We start from the raw sequence: 24,776 nt of genomic DNA, 5'->3' as shown, positions 1-24,776 counted from the left end.
CTCTAGGCTGGTAGATGCCTATGCCTCTGGAACTGTTAGCCCCCAAAAGCTGTCTTGGTCCTGGTGCTTTTATCACAGCAAAGAGACATAACTGATCCAAGAGTAAAGACTGACAGGAAGGAGACAGTCCTCTCAGCACTGGGCTGGGGACCTACACATCAGTTATTGGTGTTGCACTGTGTTAGCTAAAGTCATACAGATGCAAAATTTGGTTGTGAAGGTCTTGATCAGGAGACTCCAAGATTATCTTGGAAAGCTTCTAAATACATAGAAGAGTGAAGAATTTGTGTTATTTTGTAGACAACTTACATTAACATATTTTTATCATTAAGATTTGTGAATGTAGCTCAGAAATAGAGTGTGTGCTTAGCATGCACAAGGCTCTAGATCCAATTTTCCGCACCCAAGAACAAACTCCCTAAATCCTTTACCAGTTGGGAGTTGTAAACATGACGCATACAAAAGGGGCAATGCGTTCTGCATTATTCACTGCTACGTTTCTCTTGTGTGGTAGCTGCCTATACACTCATAAGCGGGGCTCATTTTCTACTTTGCTATAGAAGCAAAGTGGGATACTCACTCATTGTTACGTCTGGATTAGAGATGATTTATTATGGCTTTACTACAGAAACATGTGGGAGATTTTCTTCCTTGTGAAAGCCTAAGTGACAAGATCAAGTGATTTTAAAGCACTCACAAAATACTTCGAAGCAGTATTTTCCTGTGAGAAAATTATGCCTTAAACAGAATTTATAAAGAAAGATGGGTACAGCTAGCTCTAAAGTGTTACTGTAATGGCAAGAATGCTAGTGTACAAGAACAACCCATGAAGGGTAAGATTAGGGCCCAGTCTATTACCCTTTTAGCATCCTTCTTTGTATTATTATTTAAATTTGCATGGACTTAATAAATTTTCTGACTTAATAAAAAGGATTTCTGGAGCTAAAGTGATAGCTCAGTGGTTAAGAGGGCATCTTACTCTTCCAAGTTTGGTTCTTAGCACTCACTAGAGGAGACTCACAACCACTTGTAACTCTCCCTCAGGGGATCCAACAGCTCTGGCCTCCTCAGGTAACATGTACACATACTCACATGTATGCATGCACACATGTGTAAAATAAATATAAATATAAAAGGATATGCATCCTAAAGCTAACATGCTTGCTTTTATGTAAAATTAACGACTTTCACACTAATCAAAGTCTCATGATAATAAGAGTGAACTCATGTTTCAAGTGACCCTGACTACTGTACACATAAAGAGAATTTTATTCTGAACTTCATATAGAATGCTTGTCTTCATTGAAAATGAATACTGTATTTCAATATTAACAAATCCAAACATTTTTATTTCTGAAGTTATATAACTAGTTGGAAACTCATACAAGCAGATGACCATCAATCAAATACAAGTTCAGAAATTACAGAAATATCATTCCAGCCACTTCCAAGCTGAAGTCAAATGCAGATGTCAAGGTTTCAACATTATATTGAGCCCTTGTGTCTCTACACTCCACTGTGGCATTTAGTGGAATAAAAGAGACAGTGGGTGTAGAAATGTGTGGCATATAGCAGGCCTTTGATAAATGGCTGATACACACACACACATATTAATTTTTTGCCATGTTTGCCTTTGGTCATAACTAGTTATAATAGTATATTGATGTTTGATCCCTGGGGAAAGCTCATCAGAAAGGCTTCTTGAGCCAAAGCACAGAAGAGAGGAAAAATAGGAGATAAGTGCAAAAAATCAAAGGATCTTGGTGTCTGGGGGATGTGAGCTAAGTGTGCTTAAGAAAGATGTCTCAGGGCCTTGTTGCTTCAGCTGTCCAGAATTACCATCTCTCGCCGTGTGGAGAACCGCCATCTCTCGCCGTGTGGAGAACCACTATCTCTCACCGTGTGGAGAACCGCCATCTCTCACCATGTGGATACTCTCAGTGCCACAGCATCAGCATCACAGACACTGCCTCACCTCTTGCACAGGTGTACTTTAATGCTATTATGCCCAGAGCAGATTCCCAAAGGGCTTGGACTGCAGTGCTGTAATTTAGAGAATTATTTAGGATGGTGTTAAAAACCAGGTGGATAAGTATTGAGTTGAACATTATAGGTCATGCTGGATCTGGAATATTAGAACTTTAAACAAACACTTTTTCTACAAGTAGATTTTAGTATCAAAATGAAAGGTGACAATTTAGAGCTATGTGCTTAAGTAAAATCTTAGTTCTAAGGGTGTGTGTGTGTGTGTGTGTGTGTGTGTGGTGTGTGTGTGTGAGTGTGAGTAATTTTCTCTCCTCTCCTTTTCCCTTCTCCCTCCCTCCCTCCATCCCTTCCTTCATTTATTTCTCTCTCTTTCTGACGATCTTATGATGTAACTCAGGTTACCCTCAAATTTGGGATCTCTGTGATAAAACACCATGAGCAAGGCTCCATGGAGATAAGGATTTGTTGGGGCTTACAGTCCTGAGGGTCAGAGTCCATGATGATGGGGAAAGGCATGGTGGCTGGAGCAAGAAGCTGAGGCCTCACATCTTGAACAGCGTACAGAGAACGAACTTGAAGTGCAAGAAACTTTAAATTATCAAAGCCCACCTACAGGGACACACTTCCTCCAACAAGGTCACATCTTCTAACCCTCCCAAGCAGCACCACTGGGGACCAAGTGTCCAAATGCCTGAGACTATGGCAGCATCTCATTCAAACGGCCTGGGATCCTCTTGCCTTTGTCTCCCATTATTGCTTTGATGTTTATATTTTGGATTAAACATAACCGGCAAAGTTCTGCGCATTAAAGAAAAGCAGATGCAGGAGGCCTAGGTAATCTATTGAGCCTTGGACAGCAGATCAGTACCCATCCCAAGTATACACACGGTCTCTGGACTCCCATAGAACAATGTGAGGTGCACTCTCACCCTGAACTCTTGGGGAAGGGTCTAGGCCCTGCCCTATATGAAATGACAGACTATGGACACCCCCATGGAGGGCCTCACCCTCCCTGGGGGAATGAGGGGATAACGGGGGGGGGGGATGGGGGGGAGGGCACGGGAGGAGGGGAGGGAAAGGGAGAGGGACCTCGTACTGACTTGTGAAGCAACCTTGTTTCTTATCTAAATTTAAAATGGAAAATAAAAAAAATATTAATAAAAAAAAGAAAAGAAAAGCAGATGCATTCACTGATTGCTCTTTTATTCTTCTGCATAGATTATGTATAAAATATGATGCTGTGGGATGTATACATTCAGTTAAGAGTTGATTAAGGTGAAAATTAGTACAGTCGTCTCACATAATTTCTCATTTTAAGTATCTGTCTGCAAAAACAGCTAAAATCTGTTCATTTCACATAAATCCCATATAAACTATTTGATCATTCTGAATTCACTCGACAAGAAAATATGCGGTCTATAGATGATACAATGATTATTATCTATATGAGGTATAGTGGACTAGGTTCTTGCCTTCAAAGAGCCTAGATCCTTTTGGAGAAAGTTTACTTAGGATTTAAAGTAAAATCATGATAATCATTCACTGCCTTGAACCCAACTTTCACTCTTTCTCAGTTTCTGGATCTGGCAGCCTAAAGTCAGGTGGAGGCGATTATTCCCACAAAGAGAGCACAGAGAGGACGCTGCGACTTCAGCCCCTCCTCTACTCTCTGGTTGCATCTCAAGCCCTTATTTGTTTAAACGGGCTGCCTTGGAAAACTACACAGTTGATGGTAGCAATTGCGGTGCTCAACTTAACTGTCTCCGGTGTTGCCTTTCAGCCAGAAGAGGGCGCGCAAGAGCCCCGACAGGGGAAATCTGGAGAATTTTTATGACCTTCATATATTTTTCTCTGTTCTGACAGACCTGGAATTTTATTCTTCAATTTAGCACTTGGAGTGGGCTACCAAAGCCGTGTTCTAACAGCACATGATTTAGATTTAATAATTTGTTGAAAACGGAGAAAAAGCATAAATCAAGCCTGTCAAACATGTGCAACCAGTAATTCTGGCCCTTTAGTTCGGAGTCTAAACGACAGAGTGCCGAATCAGAAGAGGCAGGGTTAAACCATTTCTATGTCACTGTGTGAACAGGAACCAGACTGCCGCGAATGTTAACCGTTGGTGAACTGGAAAGGGGGCAGTCAGGAAGTCTTTCGTGCTCATACTTAGTCTTGCAACTTCTTAAGTTTGAAATAATGAGTAAATAAGAAAGAAAAAAAATCCTCATTTGATCAGTCAGACCCAGCATGATTTCACTATTTGGTAAAGTCAGAGCTCTGAACCTACGTCTTGGGGGCAGCAGTGAAAATCTCTTGGCAGGCATCTGTAGCTGGCTGTACAAGGGAACACAATTACCATTGATGAAGGAGGTACAAAGCTTTGTGTATGGACGATCTGAATTCCACTTTTCTTTCTCCTAGGAGTCGCAGAGTCTCCCGACGACATGACACTCAATGGCAAGTGTGTCTTCAGAGAGAGGTGATGCTCACTTTCAACTGTGGGAAGAGGAAAAGACTCTCTGTAGCTCCTGGCTCAGAGCGCCTGCTGCTGTTCATGTGACATCACTGTGGTGTCAGCCTGTGTCATAACACTCTGCCTCCTGAACTGGAGCTCAACAAGTGTAGGGTTATGCTGTGAATGAGAGGGGCAGGACTCCAAGCTAACACTCCCATTGGCCTTTCATTTGCATTTGAGGTAGCATCTCACCATGTCGCCCAGGCTGGCCTCTCACTCCTGAGCTCAGTCTTCCTGTCCCACTCAGCCTCCTGCGTAGCTGGAACGACAGGTGCACACCACCACACCTGGCTTACATCTGGGTTTCAGAGTAAACCAAGGGCAGATCTTGTGTTCCACCTCCAGATCTACAGCCAGGACCTGTCATGATGAGTAAAACAGGTTTCCAGTTCTGTGCTGGAGAATTGGTTGTTCACTTTTAAAAGTATCATTTTAGAGTCTGATTTTCTTTTCCTTTCAAGTGGCACATGAATAGTATTCTCTCCACCACCCCCCCTGGACTTTCAAGACAGAATTTGTGTGCTGTTCTGGAAATTGCTTTGTAGACCAGGCCGGCCTCTGCCTCCCAATCACTGGGATTAAAGGTGTGTGCCACCATTGCCTGGTGGATAGTATTTTCTCAAAAATTCAGTTGAACTTGTATCCTTGAAATGCATAAGTGGGCAGTGGTTTTCTCTCTGTGTTTGTTTTGCTTTATATTATTTATGTGTTTTGTTCTTAACACCTTCATCCACTCACTCCCATTCAGTATCGGATGCTCAGATGTATCTGAACTGTAACAAGGAATTTGGAAGTTCTAGTGTAGTTTTGCCTGTTTTGTGCTCAATACTATGACCGCTGTGCTCATTCCAGCCGGCAAGATTTATCCAAGTAGAGAAAGACAAAGGTTTTACTACAGTCCATAAATAGGACCATTTATTGGCCCCAACATATTTATGTTCTGCCCATTCAATGCTCACTTAAACTGTCCAATTTGCTTGACCCAGTCTATAAATGTAAATTGCCTATGTCGGAAAGTGACTCTGGGTGACTTTTACTATGTGTTGGAATTCTATGGTTTCTACAGGTGAAGTAGCAGTCTGACAGAATCCACCAGGTCTCCTGTGGCCCTGGCAGAAGGCTGCCCTTTCTATCTCCCTTCCTGCCTCCTCTCAGAAGCAGTAACTGGCAGCGCTGTGGTGGTCCTCAGTGATGGAGCCCTCGCCTAGATTCTCAGGCCCTATTCTGTTTGGTTTTTTCATTCCTAGTATGAACCAAAAATAGTAGTAAAACGTTAAGTATGCATGTGTTGCCAAAACTTTCAGTAAAGCACCATTGGATGGATGTATATGACAGAGGTCTCAGTTTGTCATGTATAAAATGTGTGTTTGCTTGAGAAAGTTTGCAAGCTTGCTGAGTGCCTTAAGCATAACTGTGTCGTATTTACTCTTTTACCAAAACATTCTTGTTATATATTTATTGGTGTGATCCAGGGGGTACCAGTGAGAAATCCTGAGCATGTAACTATTCTGGTTCTATCAATTGCAGTAATTACACCTTAAGATCACTCAGCACCTGCAAGGTAAGGCTTTGTTTAGCTTGGTTTTGCTTTGCAGGCTGAGAAACAAATCTTGCACATTAGAAAAGCTCTCTTCCCACTGAGCTGCACCTCCAGGCCACTCCTTCATTTTCTTTGAGCATAATGATAATTATCTCAGTCTACTTTTTCTTGATTTTCAATTCTCCTCAGTGGTTTCTTTATGACCTCATGTTTCCAACAAAAACTGATCCACTTCCAGGAATAAAAGAGCTAAAGATGTATGTGTGTATCTTCACAAAATATATATAAATATATAGTATACATATTTATTTTGTGTGAATGTGTACGTATATGTGTGTCTTTACAACAAAGATATATATCTCAAATGTGCGTGTGTGTGTGTGTGTGTGTGTGTGTGTGTGTGTGTGTGAAATCAAACTGTGTATACTAACCAGGAAACTGGTGATGGAGAGTGAGAGCGCAGTGACTTATTTATTTCCCATTGAGATGTCATCTCATCTGGGCAATATTAGAAGACACCCCTTGCAAATGAATAGGGGTGAAGGAGTCCTAGTAATGCTTGTGTCACTATTACTTGTGTGACATTTTGCAGGAACTAGAAATCTCTTTTTAACTTATTAGGAAATTCTAGAAAGGGGGGGGGATGAATTGAAAACCTCTGAAAGCTGACTTAATGGACTTATTACAAGAGTCACTATGATGATATCAAGGAATTCAACATGATGCCCAGGATATGCCAGATGCCTAATCAGTGGTTATTAGCTGAGCTGAGCTATAGTCTGTTCCAGTGTATTTTCTAACATAAGAACATTTTTAAAACCCTTCCTTCAAATTAGGTACTGAAAGGGAGCAAGTTGGAGACTCTCCAAGTGACTGCTATATAACATAAGAATTCACACTACAAAGCAAGACATCTTGGACACTATACAGCTGTGAAAGATCTGAAATCCTGAAGGAGTCTTCCTTCAGGTGCCATTGGGATTCTGATGTTTACAAGAGATGGATTTCATTTAACATTTTTTTTGCTTAGAGCGTTAGAAAAGTCCTTCTACTTTTCCAGCGGAGGCTCTCTCCCATGCTCCCCCCCCCCATTTCTTTTCCTGCCCTGGACACAGAACCCAGGGCCTTGTGCATGCCGGATCAGTACTCTACGGATGATGACAGCCCCAACCCAGGGACCGATATAGATCACTATGTAAGAGCTCAATTCAATTGTTTCCTGAGAGACTGACTTCTGGCAAAAGCCAAAGAAAATCACAGATTAATCCAAAAGGTACAAAACTGAGGTTGAGACTATGAAACTAAGGGGCGGGGTGAAAATGTTAGTGAGCTTGGACGGGATAATTACTCCTGCTCTCAGGCAGTGCAAATCCCTCCCTTGACTTCCTGCTGCCACAGCCAGTACAATGACTCTTTTATCTGCTGAGGTGGCTTTGATAAAGGAAATTATTATTTATATCAATTCTGAACACCTACAATAAGGGGGGCTTTTCCTCTTCCTCCCCTTTCCCCTTTTCCTCCCCCTCCTCCTCCTCCTCTTTGACATGGTCAGAAAAAAACAATGATCTTGCTAGTTAGAAACCCCAAAGAGACTATGGTCCAAAACTGCCTCCTGCATTATTTCAGTGAAAGATAGTGAAGTTCTCTTCGTGCAATCCAGTTTCTCATTTTACCACACCATGATATTAGACATTTCTTCTTGCTGCTGGGACTAGGCCCTCCTCCCTCAGAAATTGCTGTCTCCTGAGGTCCTGTCGTAGTACAGGCAAGCGTTTCTCTAATATCTAGTGACCGCCAAGTGAATGGGGGTTTCTGGTTGTGATACTAGGTCTCAGCAATGCCTCCTCCAGAGCAGGGCTTGTGCCTACAGCCAATGCTAGCCATGAGAGCACCCATATCAGTCTCTAGGCAGCCAAAGGTAGAGCACAGGGGCCACCTCTTCCAAAGAGCTGCTGACAACCGTCTGTAGAGCTTGGCTCTTCCCTTTACGGGGTCACATGGAGGGAGGGAACAGTTTCTGTGGAGAGCAGGGGAATCCCTGAGTGAAATCTTAAAGGGGTGTGCTCTACTGACATGAGCACCATAACCTCAGACCCATGGGAAAATGGCAAAGACTTGCCACACACCCCACTAGGACCAGGTTGGGATAGTGGATTCAATAAGGCTCAGAGGGGTTGTAAAGCCTTTCTGTGGTCGGAGTACGAGTGTTGACAGTATGTATGTAATGTCTCACCTGGATATTTATGGCCTGAAGACTGCTCCCTATAGAGACTGTTCCTACAGAGATTAGACAAACCCATCTCCTTGGTCCAACTGTACACCATAAACCTCACCTCATTGTTTGTATGTGTGCAATATCCCACCTTCTTGTTTAGATGTAGACAATAACCCTGACTCTGTTCTACTGTATATAGCAGACATGCAGAGCTTCTGGGTGTCTGGGGTCTCTCCATCAGAGAGCCCAAGCCACCTGGTCCTAGCCTTTTCTGTGTCTGGGTCTTTTCTTTCTTCCCTCAGGTCTGTCCCTGGACCATGCTGAACAAGGCAAATTCCCTTTCCTCGTCATCATCTTTCATTGCAAATATCTCTCACTTATTGTAAAAAAAATAGTACTGATTTATTTCTGAAACAAAGGGCATTGTGGATCTATTACAGCTGTTAGCCAGAAAGTGTAGACCACTGTGGCAGGTTCCTTCGGCCCCCAGAGGCAGGGGTAGGTAGCAGATGGAAACATATCCACCTGAACAGAATCAAGGACATTTAAAAATTTATTTATTTATTATGTAAACAGGTTCTGTCCACATGTATGCCTGAATGTCAGAAGAGGGCACCAGATCTCATTACAGATGGTTGTGTAGCCATCATGTGTTTGCTGGGAATTGAACTCAGGACCTTTGGAAGACCAGATAGTGTTCTTAACCACTGAGCTATCTCTCCAGCCCTCAAGAACACTTTTTAATAAGGAAAACTTAGGAATACACAGTGTTTATAAGGGGCCCTTCACTGGCTTTAGATGAGGGATGGAGCCGTAAGAAGCAGGGAGACTCTTGTGGTGGAGAATGGGCCGCCAAGAGAAGCGCCGCCTCTGAATGGACTGAGCCTAGAGGGTCAAGACGGGGACCCGATGCTTTAACTTGTCTTTAGAGTGTGACAGAGCACTTGTTTTTCCCCGGCCTGTGGCTGGTCATCCTCTACCCCACTCCACTGGTGAGCAACCCTGCAGGTCCTTGAAGTTAAAGCTAGGAAACTCCATAGTTTTTCTGTCATTCTTTCAGTGTCAAACCTGTGGGCATGGGAACTACAGGACTCTCTCTCTACTAGTTCCCACTTTATCAGTTACCTGGGGGCCAACTGCAGTCCAAAAACGTTAAATTGCAGAAACAACTCACATTTTAAGTTGCATGCCTTTCTGAGTAAAATGATACAATCTCACACTGTTCTACTCTGTCCAGTCCAGAATGGGAATGGTTTCCTGTCTGTTAGATTCATAAGGTACACTCTACCAGACCATGGGTCCTTTCATGCCCACCTCGGATACCAGCCTGCTTGTTATGGTATAAGTGTGTTACATTCAAGTCAATTGTTCTTTTAGTTAGTAATGACCCTATAGCACAAGAGTGGCGATATCCTTGTGGGATCCGAGCTCTCCCCTGTGGAATCTGTTTCTGAATAGAAGTTGTGAGATTCAGAGGTTGGACACTTGGCTGGTCAGTTGCTGGTGGGCTACTTGCTTGGTATTGGAAGGAAAAGCTTCCACATATCTGAGGGCACAGGAGTATTTTCTGCTGTGAGAGTATAGAGAAACTTTTTCCCATATATCCTCAGAATAGCATACATATACATATAAGGCATGCCATCAAAGACATTCAGTGTGAAGCCATGACCACTCTCTATTCGAGGATATTTCAACCTGCAGCTCCATACCCAGAACCAGCTGCTTCCTCTTCCATCCTCTCAGCATCTGATAACCATTAGCTATTTTCTGTCTTTTGTAGATGTTTCTGTAAGTCATGGTTCACAACCTTCCTAATGCCTTGAAACTTTAATACAGTTCCCCAACCATAAAATCATTTCATTGTTACTTCATAACTGTAAGCTTGCTACTGTTATGAATCATAATGTAAATATCAGTGTTCCAATAGTCTTAGGCAACCCCTGTTAAAAGGGTCAGTCATTTGACCCTCAAAGGGGTTGCAACCCACGGCTTGAGAACCTCTGCTCTAACTAGACTCATATAATGCACGTTCTTTACATCTGTCTTTTGTCCACACATGTTGAGGCATGTACTTAGGCTTCATTCCTTTTGTAGGTAAAACTTCTTGTAGCTGTATGGATTTAGTACATTTTGCCTATCCATTCTCCTGTTGGCAGTTATTCCACTCTTAGGCTATTGTGAACAGTGGTGTTTGAATATTAATGTAGAAGCTTATGTATGTTAAAATTCTTTCAACTCTTTGAAATATATATATACACACACATCTATCTATCTATCTATACATAAATATGAATCAATGGAATGGTAGGATCACATGGCCGTTCTGTATTTAACTTCTTTAGGAACTGTCATACTGCTTGCACAATGGTTAAGCCATATTTAATTCCACTAGCAATGTTTACAGACATCAGTTTTACCATATGCTCACAAACACCATTTTTCTTCTTGTCATCATCATTATTTCCCTTCCAAGAGTAATGTGATATCTTGAGGTTTTGATTTTGGCAACCAGTGACTAGTGACAAAGAATAAATATTCTTCCATATGATTGGCCTTTCTTGGCGAGGGGGCTGCTGTTTAAATCTTTTGAGTTGTTTTCCTTTTCATTCTCAAGTTGTGAAATGTTTATGTTATGAACACTGGGATCATTATATATGATTTGCAATTATTTGTCAAAAGCAGTGTGTGTGTGTGTATGTGTGTGTGTGTGTGTGTAGGCCTGAAGTTGATGTTGGATGTCTTCCTTGATCACTTTCTGCCTTTATATATTGAGATGGGGTCTTTCCCTGATCACATAGCTTGCACATTCTGTCCAGTCTGTATCCTAAATTCTGGGATTGTGGTGTTGTGGAATTTTCCTTTACACTGTGTGAAGATGTGTCACTGTGATTGGTTTAATAAAGAGCTGAATGATCTATAGCTTGGCAGGAAGAGGTTAGGTGGTACTTCTGGGGACAGAGAGGTCTCAAGGAAGAAGAAAGGCAGAGTCACCAGCCTGACACAGAGGAAGCAGGACATGCAGGAGGAGAAGTAAAAGTCATGAGCCACATGACAGCACATAGATTAATAGAAAGGGGTTAATTTAAGTTATAAGAGCTAATTAGAAACAAGCTTAAGCTAAGGTCAAGTTTTCAAGTTTTCATAAGTAATAATAAGTGTCATGATTTGGGGACTGGTGTTCGAAAAAAGCCTGCGATGTTGTGGGTAACCAGTGGATCAGCTGGGGGTTATTGTCTGCAGAAGCAGTGGATTTTAAGAAGATAAACTCTGGTCTTCATGTTTCCATAAAAACAGCTTCATCCACAGAGACATCTCCCCAGCCCTGTTGCAATAATTTTTTATATCCTTGCTGATTTTGCTTTGATGTACATAAAAGGCCCAGATAAGTTCTAACTATATATTTCCAAAAAGAAATTGTAAAACAGTAAACATTCCAATAGGGGTTTGATAAAATGATGGGGCAAGATGTAGAGTTAGGGGCTAGAGAGATGTCTCAGAGTTAAGAGCACCACCAGCTGCTCTTCCAGAGGTTCTGAGTTCAATTCCCAGCAACCACATGGTGGCTCACAACCATCTGTAGTGAGATCTGGTGCCCTCTTCTGGCCTGCAGGCATACATGTAGGCAGAACACTGTATGCATAGCAAAAATCTTTCTTAAAAAGATGTTGAGTTAAATTAATTGTTTAGATTTGAGTTTGTATTGTGTAACACAATACTTCAGCTTAAAAGAACATTTAGTAAAACAAATGTGAGATTTGCAGTACTGTTCCTGTTCATGAAAAAAGAAAGGAGAAATGTGAATGAGCATGAAATTTTGTTCTCCTTTAAGTGCTGCTGCTGTGTCTGCAGAAGGTGAGAGACTCCTGGCCCTGCTAAGACTCACTGGGAAGCTACTGCTCGTGTGCTGTGATAGCAAGTTTTGGTGTCTCAGAAGAGAGTAAGAGAATAAGTTAGGCGGCCTGTTAAGGAAAGTGAGGGAATTTCTTATTGTTTCCTCTGGAAAGAGCAAGATCATCTTAAGCTCTCTTTGCAGCACCCACAATAGAAAAGTAATTCAAAAGTCATTGGATTGAATTTATATTAATTCAGCATATGAGGTGCACAGTAAAGATAAAAACAAACCAGAGGATGAAATAGAAGGAATGGAACCTTTGGACACTGAAGACGGTGATCGCATCAAGTCCCAATGAAACAAGTCCCCCTTAATTTTAAGGGTATGGAGCTCAACAGCAGAGCATCTGCTTAGAATGGACAAGACTTTGTGTCCACCCCCACTGGGTTAAAAACAAAGAGAAAAATAAAGAGATTGTACAAGTATTTAAAAAAAGAGAATGGATGTCCTCAAAGTGTCATACTCCCAAATTTACCAATTATAAACTAATTGTTGACTATTTGGGGGAAAAACAACAGCAACAATGGTGTACTTAAACCGTGGTACAACCAAACCTGCTCAATTCAGTGTGAAATGTTTAGCAATTTCTTCATTAATTCTGGCAAACCATGGGTTTTAGAGACCCACATAAATGGGAGAGGAAATGGGGTATAGAGCAAGTGCTGTCTGTATTAAGTACAGACATCTCATATCAAACATCAATGAAGGAACATACTTAAAGTGCTAACCTGCTTACAGAGGATTGGAGTAAGTTTCCCTGCACTCCCAAGAGACAACTGTAACTTCAGCTCCAGGAGATCCAATGTCTTCTTCTGGTTCCTGAACTTACACACATACATAACCACTCACAGACAAACACTTATACACATAATTAAAAAAAGAAATTTTAGAAAAGTATTTAACCCTCAGAACACTAGGTAAATCAACCTGTACAGACACAGGAAATGGTAACTGTGGTGACCAGCAGGTTGGTAAATGGGCTTTGGAGTCAAGCAAGAAATGAGTTCAGGAAAATTGACACTTTCTGTCCATGTGGGCTGGGAAATTTACCCTCACCAATAAATTGAGCAAAGTATTATCTTCCTCACAGGGTGGCTGTGAGGAGTAAATGAAGCTGCCTAGACTATGGCAAATTCCCAGTAGATGGTAGCTAACAATACTGACCAAGAAAATGACTCCTTCTAACCAATCTTGGCTTCTCCGGGCCTCAGCGTAAATACTAGTCCTCTGACGTTCTTTTGCCTTTCTTTTCAACCCAGTGTTGTAAAGGGGCAGGGAGATGGATCAGCCAATAAAGTGTGTGCTATACAAGCATGGGGACCTGAGTTCGAATCCCTAGCACTTACAAAAAAGCTAAGTGTGGTGGCATTGGCCTGCAACCCCATCACTGTGTGTGTGTGTGTGTGTGTGTGTGTGTGTGTGTGTGTGTGGTGGGGTGGGGGCACACACAGGCAAATCTCTGGAGTTTACAAGCCTAGTTCAATTGAGAGCTCCACATTCAGTAAGATACTATGTCTCAAAATGGAGAGCTATTGAGAAAGAAGCCTGATATCTACATACCCGTGCTCATATATGCGGGAATACATGTACATGCCCATCCCTCACCTGGAGATTGGCCCTGTACATTGCTGTTTGTAGATCCCATCATACTTGCATTGTTTTTACTTGTTTGATTATACTTCAGTCCAACTTCTCTCTTAACTCAAAGACTTTAGGGTTGGCTCAGGCTTTTTTGTTTGTTTTTTGTTTTTGTTTTGTTTTTGTCATTCATCCTGATTGTGCCCAATGTCATCTGATCTCTGAAGCTAAGCAGGGTTGGGTGGAAGGGAAACCACCTTGCTCAGAGAAATGACCAAGGTGTCTGGCTTCAAGGCAAATCTCCAGTATGCCACACAGAATGTGTTTATGAAATGAATGGCTCCTCCATGTTGAAGTTTTGTTCATTTCTTAGCTTATAGAAGGTTGGCGATTGGTTCATTTAAAATATGTGATTTCAGGACTGGGGTGGAGCTCAGTGGTAGGGTATCTGCCTCTCAGGCACAGGCCCTGGGATCCATGCAAGTGCAGTGCTTGGAGGCAACTTGAATGATAAGAATAATGTGTTTTGTGGGTGCAGTTTTCTCTGTGAGCATTTTGGGGTATTGACTGGAGGCTGATTCTTGGTGGCTGAGGTGAAGGGTTGCATTAAGAGCCCCATGGTGATTTAAGCCAAAATGTCTTTGCTATGGATAAAATTGCTTCGTATTCTGTAGCCATGGACCTGGCCGGGACATTGGTGTCAGTCGCATCTGGTGCTTCATTAAGTACGCGAAGAAACAGAGACCAGCAACATATGAGGACTCCTACTCGAGGGGCTGGGTCTAGAATTTACATTGACTGACTTTGGCTGAGAAAGACTCAGAAGTTCCTTTAAAAATACTCATCGCTACTTCAATAGCATCCAGCACCTGTTCAGCTTCTGCAAGAGCGGAGATACTCGTTCCTTCTTGGAATCTCTGGCGTCTGGATCCTTGCCTCCTTCCTGGCGGCAGCTGTCTAAGCCACCGAGGTCAAATGTTTCACGGGGGCACCTTTCAGCCGAACTTCGACAACTACCACACCCAACTAAGCAGGGAGGGGAGACCAAATCAAGTGACATAGATCATTTAGACAGTGCCCACCTCATTGATGTCCCTGCTGCCCTCTTCCCTCTTGCGGTGCAGTGGCACCGGGAGGCCACGCCCACTGCTCAAATCGTATTTGTGTTCTTCCTGAGCTTGGAGGCTGGGAGCTGAGCAGGCAAGTAAGTCTATGTGAGTGACGACTGCGTCGTCTGTAACATGGAAAGTAATTAGTGATTATCCTTTGGAGGGTTGTCAGAGTTAACTCAGAATGTTGAAGATTCGTACTAAACTTTTGCTTCTGCACTCCCTGCTTTAATTTTTGCTTCCCAAGGCGTGGCTGACTTAACACGCGTTTTCCCACCGAACACGCGTTCGCTCGCACCGCTGCCTGGCCACCGCCACACCTTTGGTGTAGGAAAGTGAAGGGCTGCGGGTGTCCCCTGGCGTCCCAAGGCGGAGGGAAACCCTCGCAGCACGCATGCGCGCGGGGGGGAGCCGCCAGCCCCTCTTAAGAGTGGAGCCCTACGCGCAGCTCGGCAGTCGGCGCTGGATTGCGGCCGTGCCGGGCGAGTGTGGGGCGGCCGCGCGTTCCTCCCGCTCCCGTAGCCCGAGGGACTGAAACTTCCGTGGGTGGCTCCCACCGGAGCGCGCTGTCCCGGGCTCACCAGCTACAGCGGGAAGAAGCAGACCGGACGCGAGCTGCAGCAGGAGCCGGGGCGGGCAGCCCGCTGGCCCCGCGCCCAGCAGCAGCCGCGGCCGCCGCCAGCCGGGCGGGCTCCGGGACTGCAGGGGAGGTGCGGACACTCGCAGCGTCCCGAGCAGTGACCGGAGCCATGAGGAGGATCGAGCCCGGGGTCGCAGAGCTAGAACGCGGCCGGCCGCTGCACTTGCCGCCGGGAGCTCTGCTCACATTGCCCGCGTCTTTGGCTACTTCTCGCTCCGGAGGTGAATAGAGGGGGAGACTCTCGCACCCCGCCCGCGCGGGACCCTGCCGCTGATACGCTCCAGCGGCGGCCTGGCCCCTGGTGGACAGCGGGCGTCCCCTCGGGGGATGCACAGGGAAGTTCGGATCGCCCGCCAAGCCTCCAGGAACATTCCTTCCGCGATGCCCCTGTGAAGACCGAGTCTAATCGGGACCGGCGGCTCACTAACAAGGAGGGATGACCTAGACCCTGGCTCTGCAGCCTGGGTGTCGCGGCAGAGGGGAGTGGCCCTCTCGGAAGGTCCCAGGCGTCGCCGAGCTGTAACTTCTTGAGGAGATCTACGTCCTCCAGAGACATCCCAGGGCAGTGCCATGTGGGGCAGACGCGGCTCACCCGCCACCTCTTCTGGGCACCGCGCGTCGCTGCTGCAGCTGCTGCTGGCCGCGCTGCTGGCGGCGGGGGCGCGGGCCAGCGGCGAGTACTGCCATGGCTGGCTGGACGCGCAGGGCGTCTGGCGCATCGGCTTCCAGTGCCCCGAGCGCTTCGACGGCGGCGATGCCACCATCTGCTGCGGCAGCTGTGCGCTGCGCTACTGCTGCTCCAGCGCCGAGGCGCGCCTGGACCAAGGCGGCTGCGACAACGACCGCCAGCAGGGTGTGGGGGAGCCAGGCCGGACAGACAGAGACGGTCCAGACAGCTCGGCAGGTAGGGCATCAGCAACCAGGTGCAAAAAAGGGAGGGCGGTTGCTTTGCCTGGGCAACAGGGATCCGGATGCTTGGAGATTTTAGGAAAGGACCTGGAAACAGGAGAAGTCGAGAATTTGGTTTTTTTCTACTCAATAGCTTTGGGTGAAGTGGGGCAAAAAACTCGAGACAAAACACGTTAGTTCTGTTCGAGGTCCTTCCCCCTCCTTGTGTCACCAGTTTCCATGGGACTTAGTTTCTTGGAACTACCCAAGGAAATGACAAGGGTGCACTACCTCTGGAGAAGGCTTGTCCGGGGTTCTCCAAGGGTCCTCCGAGGGAAGGCAGCTCTCGGGAGTGGGGCGGGACGGGATGGGGGTGGGGGACAGCTTCCCGTGGGCGATACAACTTTTCACATCCTAGGACTCTAGTCTCTTCCGGATGAGCCAGTGCACAGCTACCTAGGCCTCTAGAGATCTGGATTGGTTTCCTTAGGCAAACTAGATAGATGTGACATTGGAGCAGTGCCCAACTTAGCTCAGTGAGGCTTTGATTATTTAATAGTCAAAGCCAGATTTTTGAAAGTGAGCCTGTCAAATAATCCAGTAGATTGCATTTCCTGTGAGACACATTCCCCTCGGTGGAGAGGCTGCCTAATCGAGTGTGTGTGTGTGTGTGTGTGTGTGTGTCTGTGTGTGTGTGTGTGTGTCTGTGTGTGTGTGTGTGTGTGTGAGTGCTGCCAGCACGTAGGAGTGGCATGGCCTGAGCCTTGGCATCCGTGGTTTCTGGTTGATAGTGCAGCTCCCCACCCATCGGCCCTTTTCAGTGGTATCCTCTTTGCAGTCGAGCATTTCGTAAGTTTGTTGCTCTGACTGCTGCATTGACTTGAGTCTGAAGAGAGACCTGAGGATAATTCTAGAGAAGGTGTCATCTGAACTCCTGCTCAGCTTTGCAGAGTGTGTGGTCTGGGAATAAAGCCTGGAGAAATGAGCCGGATGACTACAATGCGGTGTCTGTTAAGTTGGGCTTATTAATATTTTCTAAAAAGTTGGGATGACGTTGACCGAAGCTGGAGGCAGCAGGCTGCTCACACTGCTGGTGTTGGGCATGGACACCCTTCACTCTACTCCTAGCCCTCCCCTCTACCAAAGCTGGAGGCAGCAGGCTGCTAACACTACCGGTGTTGGGCATGGACACCCCTCACTCTACTCTTAGCCCTCCCCTTTAAATCTCCTGCTCCTTTCACAGCCCTTCTGCACTGAAGGACAACATGCTCAATTAAGCCCCCGGTAGCTCTGCATTCTTTACACTTCCAATTAAAAGTCCTGGAAAGAGAACAGTTATTTCCCCCAAAACTCATTTATGTGGGCTTCAGTTAGTTTTTGCTCTCATATTGGAGGTATTGGAGATGAAACTTATTTGTGTTGTTTTTTTGTTTACCTCTTATAACATGCGGGGGCTGGTATCTTAATTTAGAGAATGAAATATTTATGGCATATGTAGGAAGAAACTTGCCTTTCACTGCTCCTGTCCTGGACGTGGCCTGCAGTGCTGGTGTAAAGAGAGCAGTACAGGTGTGGGAGCCAGCTGGGCTGCAGATGGCAGCACGCCCTCGGGTCTGCCCAAGGGACCCCGAGTGTAGAAGTGGCTCTGCTCGGCAGTGTCCCCTGCCCACTGTCCCGAACCTCAGAAATATGTTCAGTTGTTATTATTTCTCCGTGATTCTGTACGGTATGTGAACAGCATGACTCCCAGAATGGGTGGGGTGCGGGCTCCATGCTGCCCCATCAGAAGGGCTGGCAAAGTGCTTCTTCACTAAGGTAGGCGGAACCCATGAATCCCTGTTGGGATGGAGTAGCCAGGGAGGGCTGGGCTTGGCTCAGTGATGGACCACTTCCGTAGTGTGTGAGGCCCCAAGTTCAATTGCCAACACCCCACCCACTCCCACCCCTGCCAAGAAAGGGAACAGAGTCAGGAACACACCAGAAAATGCAAGATTCTGGGATGCAGGTAGGATTCCACGGAAGTGGCTCAGAGGTGTTTTACAGGCTCTCCCTGCCTGCTCGTGTCCTGAACCTGCTGGGAGACCACTTGCTAACTTGACTCGCTGGCCCTGTGAGGTTGCATTCCTATAGCTCCCACAGACATTTTTAAATTTTTTATTTATTTTACAATATAATATATAATTAAAGATACACATGAGGACAAAGTCTCACTTTACAGGACACTTTATAGCCCAGGCTGGCCTGACTCACTGTGTAGCGTAGGCTGGCCTTGAACTCAAAATGGTTTTCTTGTTTCTGCTTCCCCAGTGCCAAGGTTAAAGCCACTGGTAACTATTTTGCTATTCTCCCCTCTTAGTAAACTGGGTTTTTAAGTGCACTTTTTAAATATTACATTTGTTTTTACTTTTATCTGGTGTGTGTGCGCATGCCTGTGTGCGTGCGTGCATGCGTGTGTGCGCTTGCCCCGTGGCAGGCATTTGGAGACAGAAGGCAGGCTCTTAGGAGAAGGCTCTTTTCTTCCACTGTGTGGGTTCTGGGAGTTTTTATCTGCTGAGCCATCTCACTGCCCCAGAGTTAGTTAGTTTTTCCCCTTCTGAGACCACCTCTGTCTTATTTCCTATTTGGAAATGATGGTGGTTCATAATCTGACCTAAGTTACTTGTTTTCTTATTGTTCTGTCTATAAGAAAAGAAACTTATTAGAAAGAAGTCAAGGAATGTGCAGAATTTCCTAGAAGAATAAAGAAAGATTTAGAGAAGTGTAAATTCATTTCCATTTAGGCCCTGTGGCTTCCGGCTAGGGAAGACTTACATTTAGGCTGCTCGGCTGTACTTTGCCAACGTGGATAGGGCGTCTGGTGTTGTATTAGGGGACTCTAAGTGGGATTGTGTAGTTTAGCTTCCGGGGTCTTGCCACGCCTGCAGGGCCTTGGCGGCTTCCCAAAGCAGTTGGCCATGGCGCTTGCACCCTGTGGCCTGGCGAGCTGTGATCAAGCTGGCCAGGCCCTCGTCCTTCGCTTCTGAGTGCAGTTTGTGCACATCTGCCCCTGGCCTTTGCTGCTCACCGGGTTTTATGGTATTCTTATGTGAACCATAACGCTGTGCTTCTGCTCTCTCCCCAGTCCCCATCTATGTGCCGTTTCTCATCGTTGGCTCCGTGTTCGTTGCCTTCATCATCCTTGGGTCCCTTGTAGCAGCCTGCTGTTGTAGATGCCTAAGGCCAAAGCAGGATCCCCAGCAGAGCAGAGCCCCAGGGGGCAACCGCCTGATGGAGACTATCCCCATGATCCCCAGTGCCAGCACTTCCCGGGGGTCATCCTCTAGGCAGTCCAGCACAGCTGCAAGTTCCAGCTCTAGTGCGAACTCAGGGGCCCGGGCTCCCCCAACAAGGTCACAGACCAACTGCTGCTTGCCTGAGGGAACCATGAACAATGTGTACGTCAACATGCCCACGAATTTCTCTGTACTTAACTGTCAACAGGCCACCCAGATTGTACCCCATCAAGGGCAGTATCTGCACACCCCATATGTAGGGTATGCCGTACAGCATGACTCTGTGCCCATGACTCCAGTGCCCCCATTCATGGACGGCCTGCAGCCCGGCTACAGACAAGTCCAGCCTGCCTTTGCCCACACTAACAGTGAACAGAAGATGTACCCTGCAGTGACTGTATAGCTTGCAGGTCACCAATTAGGCTTTTATGAGACTGAGCGAAACGGCCAGATTCTTGTGCCAGAAGTCTGCTCAAGTTGGTGGTATTTTCATTAATGTTCTCCCGAATGACTTCCTTTGCCCGAGAACATCTCCAGAACAGTGTTTCTGTGCGTGTTTCCTGATTCAGAACGGAAAAACACAGCCCCTGGAGTCGCCACCTGTGTCCTCAAGTATGTGACAAATGCTTGAGCCCCTAAGTGCCCTTGAGGTGCGGCTGCCAGAGTCTGAGGTTGTGTGGTGTCATTATTTCTTTTTGTTTCAGCTGCACAAGAGAACACCTGTGACCTCCCCTTTACCTGGGCTGTTTTTTAAATCAGTGTTCAAGGCTGAAAGGAGATGTAAATAATATAATTATTATGAAAAGAAGCCAGTTTGAACTCTGACACTAGTCAACAGCCTCAAACCTCATGTCTTAATTTCATTGTAAAAGATATAGTTTGTCTATTTTTATGCTTCTTGGGGGAGGCTATTTTGAGTTTTTTTTTAAATAACCATGTGTTGAGATCTTATTACGAAGTGATTTTCTACATTAAAGAGAAGGAAAGGAAATGTATGCATCTAAAGAAGACATTCAAATTCTAGGGGTGGAGTGGCAGTGAAGCCATTAGCCCCTTTTTGATGGAGCCTTTTTACTTTCTGGCTCTGTGGTGGCACCTGAGAAGTAATTCGATGCTTTTTTATTGAAATCATGAGCTATCTGTCACCTGCTGTGCTCCAAGTTACTTCTAACCTTGCCACGTGATGTGGCATGGGGCTTCGTTTTTGTTCCGCCTGATTTCAGGATCCCCTTGTCTAAATAGTACCAAGGGCAGGGAATTAGCATGTGTGGATGAAGGTCAGTAAAAAATGCAAAGAAATGTGCTGCAGAGATGCTCAGTGTTGGTCGTCAGCCACCATGAGGACCTCAGACACAAATTGCTTTGCAAATCAGAAGGCTTTTTTAGACTCTTGTTACCGGAATGGTCTATTTTCCCTGCAGCAGGAACAATGGAATCCAGAGAAAAAATCTCCAAGAAGATGTGACTTCTGGGTCCCCTTTTCACCCCGTCTTCAACAAACTCTCCAAGCACTGCCGATGTTTCAAGTTATCAAATTCAAGTGAATTTGTATGTTGATTACTTATGAAAAAAGTTTAAACATGTGTAAGTAAATTTTCAGCTGCTAGCAAAGCCAAAATTTGTTAAATTACTGAAGTTTGGTCTTCTATACATCTTACCCACAGCATCGTCCATCTAGTCTTCTGTCATCTGCCCATTGTCTGTTAGTAGTGACGCCACATTATTGTTGACAGTCGGTATCAGCAGAGATAGGAGTCAAAGATTTTTAATAACCAAAGCAGGAGAAAATCATTTTAAATTTTTAATAAATATTTTATGGTGTGAATTCCTTGGGGAGTGTTTTCTTTATAATTAGTCATTGTTAGAGGAACAGTCACTCAGAATTGTAAGCACTGCTTCTGGGACTATGAGTTTCACTTAGGCAATAGCTGGTAACTAGTAGGTCAGATGTATTTGTGGCAGATCTTGACACAGAAAAGACAGCTTTTTCTTGGGGATCTCCTGTCATCATGCTAACGCAACGTTTTGGAACTGGTTGATTGAGACAACATCTTGAAAACAGCCGAGGATGCTGTTTCACCAACTTTTGAGCAAGGCTGAGCTCTCACAAGGCCTTATTCATACACTTACTTAGTATTACATCTGCTTAGTGTGTATGTGGCGGGGGAGCGGGTACATGTGTACAGTGGCACACCTGTGGAAGCCAGAAGACCATTTATGGAAGTCAGTTCTCTTCTTCCATCATGTGAATCCCAAAGATCAAGCTCAGGTCATTATCAGGCATGACAGCAAGCACCTTTACCCACTGAGTCATCCTGACAGCCCCAAACCTGGTTTATAAACACTTAAGATTTGAGTTCCAGGAAATTCCAATGTCACAAAACAGTTTTCACCCCATCCTCTTCATCCCAGCCATCTCAAAGGGTGAAACCCAGCCTAAACATTATTTCTACAAAGCCAGGCAAAAGCCAGTTTTGCCCAGTGAGCTGTAGGTGGCCAATTTGTAATCTGATAGCCAGGTCTTTGCTTGACACAAGGTAACCCCTGCATTTCTGAAACAGGATGGTACGTGCATGCTAATATGAGATTGTCTGAATTTCCTCCCATTTCTGGGTGGAGAAAAAGTAAGTCTTATTAAATGAAATGGGAGTTTTTTACCCCATGAAGCCACCAAGTCTTTCCAAAGATGACATCACAAGAAGCAATTGCTGAGTTTTTGGATTTTGGGAGGAACTGAAAGAGTTAGCTAGCACAGCTGAAGGACCAATACCTAGCTCCAGTGTGCCTTTCTTGCTCCCTTGGGAATATAAAACTTCTGAACCTCTATGACGTGATTTGCATTCAGTTGAAACACTTTACCGTCTGTCTGATGGGAAAATAATCACACGTTTTCTACTGTGTACAAACCAACAGCTTTTCTCTAGGCTTTAGGAGAGAAAAATCAGATCTCTGCAAGGAAGAAGAAACTGACCAGCTCAGCTGTTGAAGTGAGGGCCTAGCGTAGGGGTTCAGACTTTAACCTCAGCACCTGGAAGGCCGTGGCAAGGGAGACTGCCATGAATTCAAGGTCAACCTGGCTCAGAGGGAGACAGCTACAAACCAGTGTGATCTGGACATGCTGTAATCTCAGCACTTGGGGTGTAAGGCCCTAAATTAGAGGCCGGCATGGACTAAACAGTGAAATGTCTCAAAGAAAAGCAAAACAAAATACAAGTGGAAATTCCACTTCTACTGTTTCTATGGTAGGGGAACAGTTAAGATGTGTCAATATCCGATGGGATGGATGTGGCTTAATACCAAACTTGACTATGTGTGGGAGGCCCTGAGCTTCCTCCCCAGCAGCAAAAATTAATAATGACATCAGCATCTAGGATGGCCAGACCGGGAGACAATGCAATTCATAGGTTTATTCTGCAGCATGCACCGCCTTTACCCTCCTGTTGCTGAGTGAGTTCCCACAGGCACCTGGTTCTCATGTCTTTAAGATTGCAGAGTTTTATTTCCCGAGTTCAGTGACCCATGTGTTCCCTGTTTTGTTATAAACTAGCATCTATGATTCTCTTGGAACAAATGGCAGTCAAGTCAGATGTCCGTGATTGTTCTTGACTGTGGGAGGGAGACTGAACGGTGCTCAAAGCTGAGGTGGGGAGGGAGGGCTTTGGAGCTTGATGCTCTCTTCAGGCCACCCTACCTTGAACCAGCACAGTGACCTTTCTTATGGTGCCAAGCCCCCAGCACACAAATGCACATCCACTCCTTGAAGTGGCTCAGCCAACTGGTAAATGGCACACACACTTGTTTTCGTTGCTCGAGCCTCCCAGATGCCAAGGAATAAACTTAATGGACTTTGGAATTGTGACTCCCATTAACTTAGCCTGGTCAGTCAGAACGGCGTCCCTGAAGTGTGTGTGTTTTACTACAATCCCCAGGGCAGGCATTAGAATCCAATCCTGCTGGAATCTGGAAGGTAGGTGACCACAGGCAGAAAAATCAGACTGTCCTGTTGGTCATTTGGGCAAAAAAGCAAGTCTCTAAGTGTGATCTACCTTATAGAACTTCATTGAATTACTGCTGAATAAATGATGTGTATGTATTAATGGCTCATCGAGATTTCTGGAATTAAAAAAAAATCTGGTCACTTCCTGCTTATGCTTATTCCTCTTGCTTTTTGAGTAATAGAATAAAGCTGCCCAGTTGACCAGGGTAAAAGTCTTAAGCCGAAGGCACAACGCATGGAGTGGGCTCGGGCAGCTTTAATCACATTAGGCACCTGCAAGGTCTCTCTGGGGGCATGCCACAGAAAGAGCAGGGGGCCAGAAAGGACAGGACAAGGCCACCGGGGAATGGGGAGGCAGTCCAGGAACACAAGGAAGGCTGAAAACTGTCCAGAAGCTACGTGTCCAGGGGGCTGATGACAGCATGGGAGGTACCGTCCTGAGTGCCTAGTGCCGTGTCAACATCACTCTCCCCTCCCCCTCCATCCTCCACAAAAATCAATCCGCATAGCCTTGCTTTCTTAAAGTCTTCATTAATTAAAAAGCATGGATTCAGGAAATTAAGTGAGAACCGGAAACTACTGATTCTCCTCCCAACAACTGTGGCAACGACTCCTTGAACGTCTGTTCTGTTTGTCTGTGTAGAATCGGTGACCAGTGGAAACCTGGAGAGGAATTCCTAGGAAAACTCTCTTACTCACAGTAAAGGCATTGGGTGTAAAACCTCCACACTGTGAAAGAATGGTTTGGGGGTTTTAGACAAGGTCTTTCATGTAGCTCAGGCTAGCCTGGAGCTCACTATGTACCTGAGGCTGGACCTCAAATGTCTGACAATCCTCTGATTTCAGATTCCCATGTGAAGGGATTACAGTTGTGAACCACCAACCCCAGCTGTGAGAGTGGAAAGTTTTGCCTGAGGATTTGGCTCTGAGGGTCATTTTATCTACTACAGCTGCATCTTCCAAATGTTTTCAACATTTACATCCAGAATCGAGGGACCCAGACTCAAATCATACATGTCCAGAACAAGAAATTAAAAAGCAATGCTCTAAAAAACCTTCCAAGTGAAAAATGATGGTGGCATTTTAAGACTGATTTTAAAAATAAAAACTTGCATTTTAATTTCAGTCATCTTGTAGTGTAGGC

The 24,776-nt window shown here is 45.2% G+C and overlaps 1 protein-coding gene across 1 annotated transcript; it reads left to right on the top strand.

Moving 5' to 3' along the window:
• The first annotated feature begins 15,247 nt into the window (after positions 1-15,247).
• On the top strand, positions 15,248-21,460 carry Shisa2 (shisa family member 2). The gene is made up of 2 exons (XM_005075295.4): positions 15,248-16,379; positions 19,485-21,460. The coding sequence occupies exons 1-2, from the start codon at positions 16,046-16,048 to the stop codon at positions 20,036-20,038; spliced, it is 888 nt and encodes a 295-aa protein (XP_005075352.1). The 5' UTR covers positions 15,248-16,045; the 3' UTR covers positions 20,039-21,460.
• The last annotated feature ends 3,316 nt before the right edge of the window (positions 21,461-24,776 follow it).

The sequence above is a fragment of the Mesocricetus auratus genome, unplaced genomic scaffold, assembly GCF_017639785.1.
Source record: "Mesocricetus auratus isolate SY011 unplaced genomic scaffold, BCM_Maur_2.0 Super-Scaffold_100707, whole genome shotgun sequence".
NCBI classification, from domain to species: Eukaryota; Metazoa; Chordata; class Mammalia; order Rodentia; family Cricetidae; genus Mesocricetus; species Mesocricetus auratus.
The sequence above is the reverse complement of the archived record's forward strand: the minus strand, read 5'-3'. Positions and strand labels throughout refer to the sequence as shown.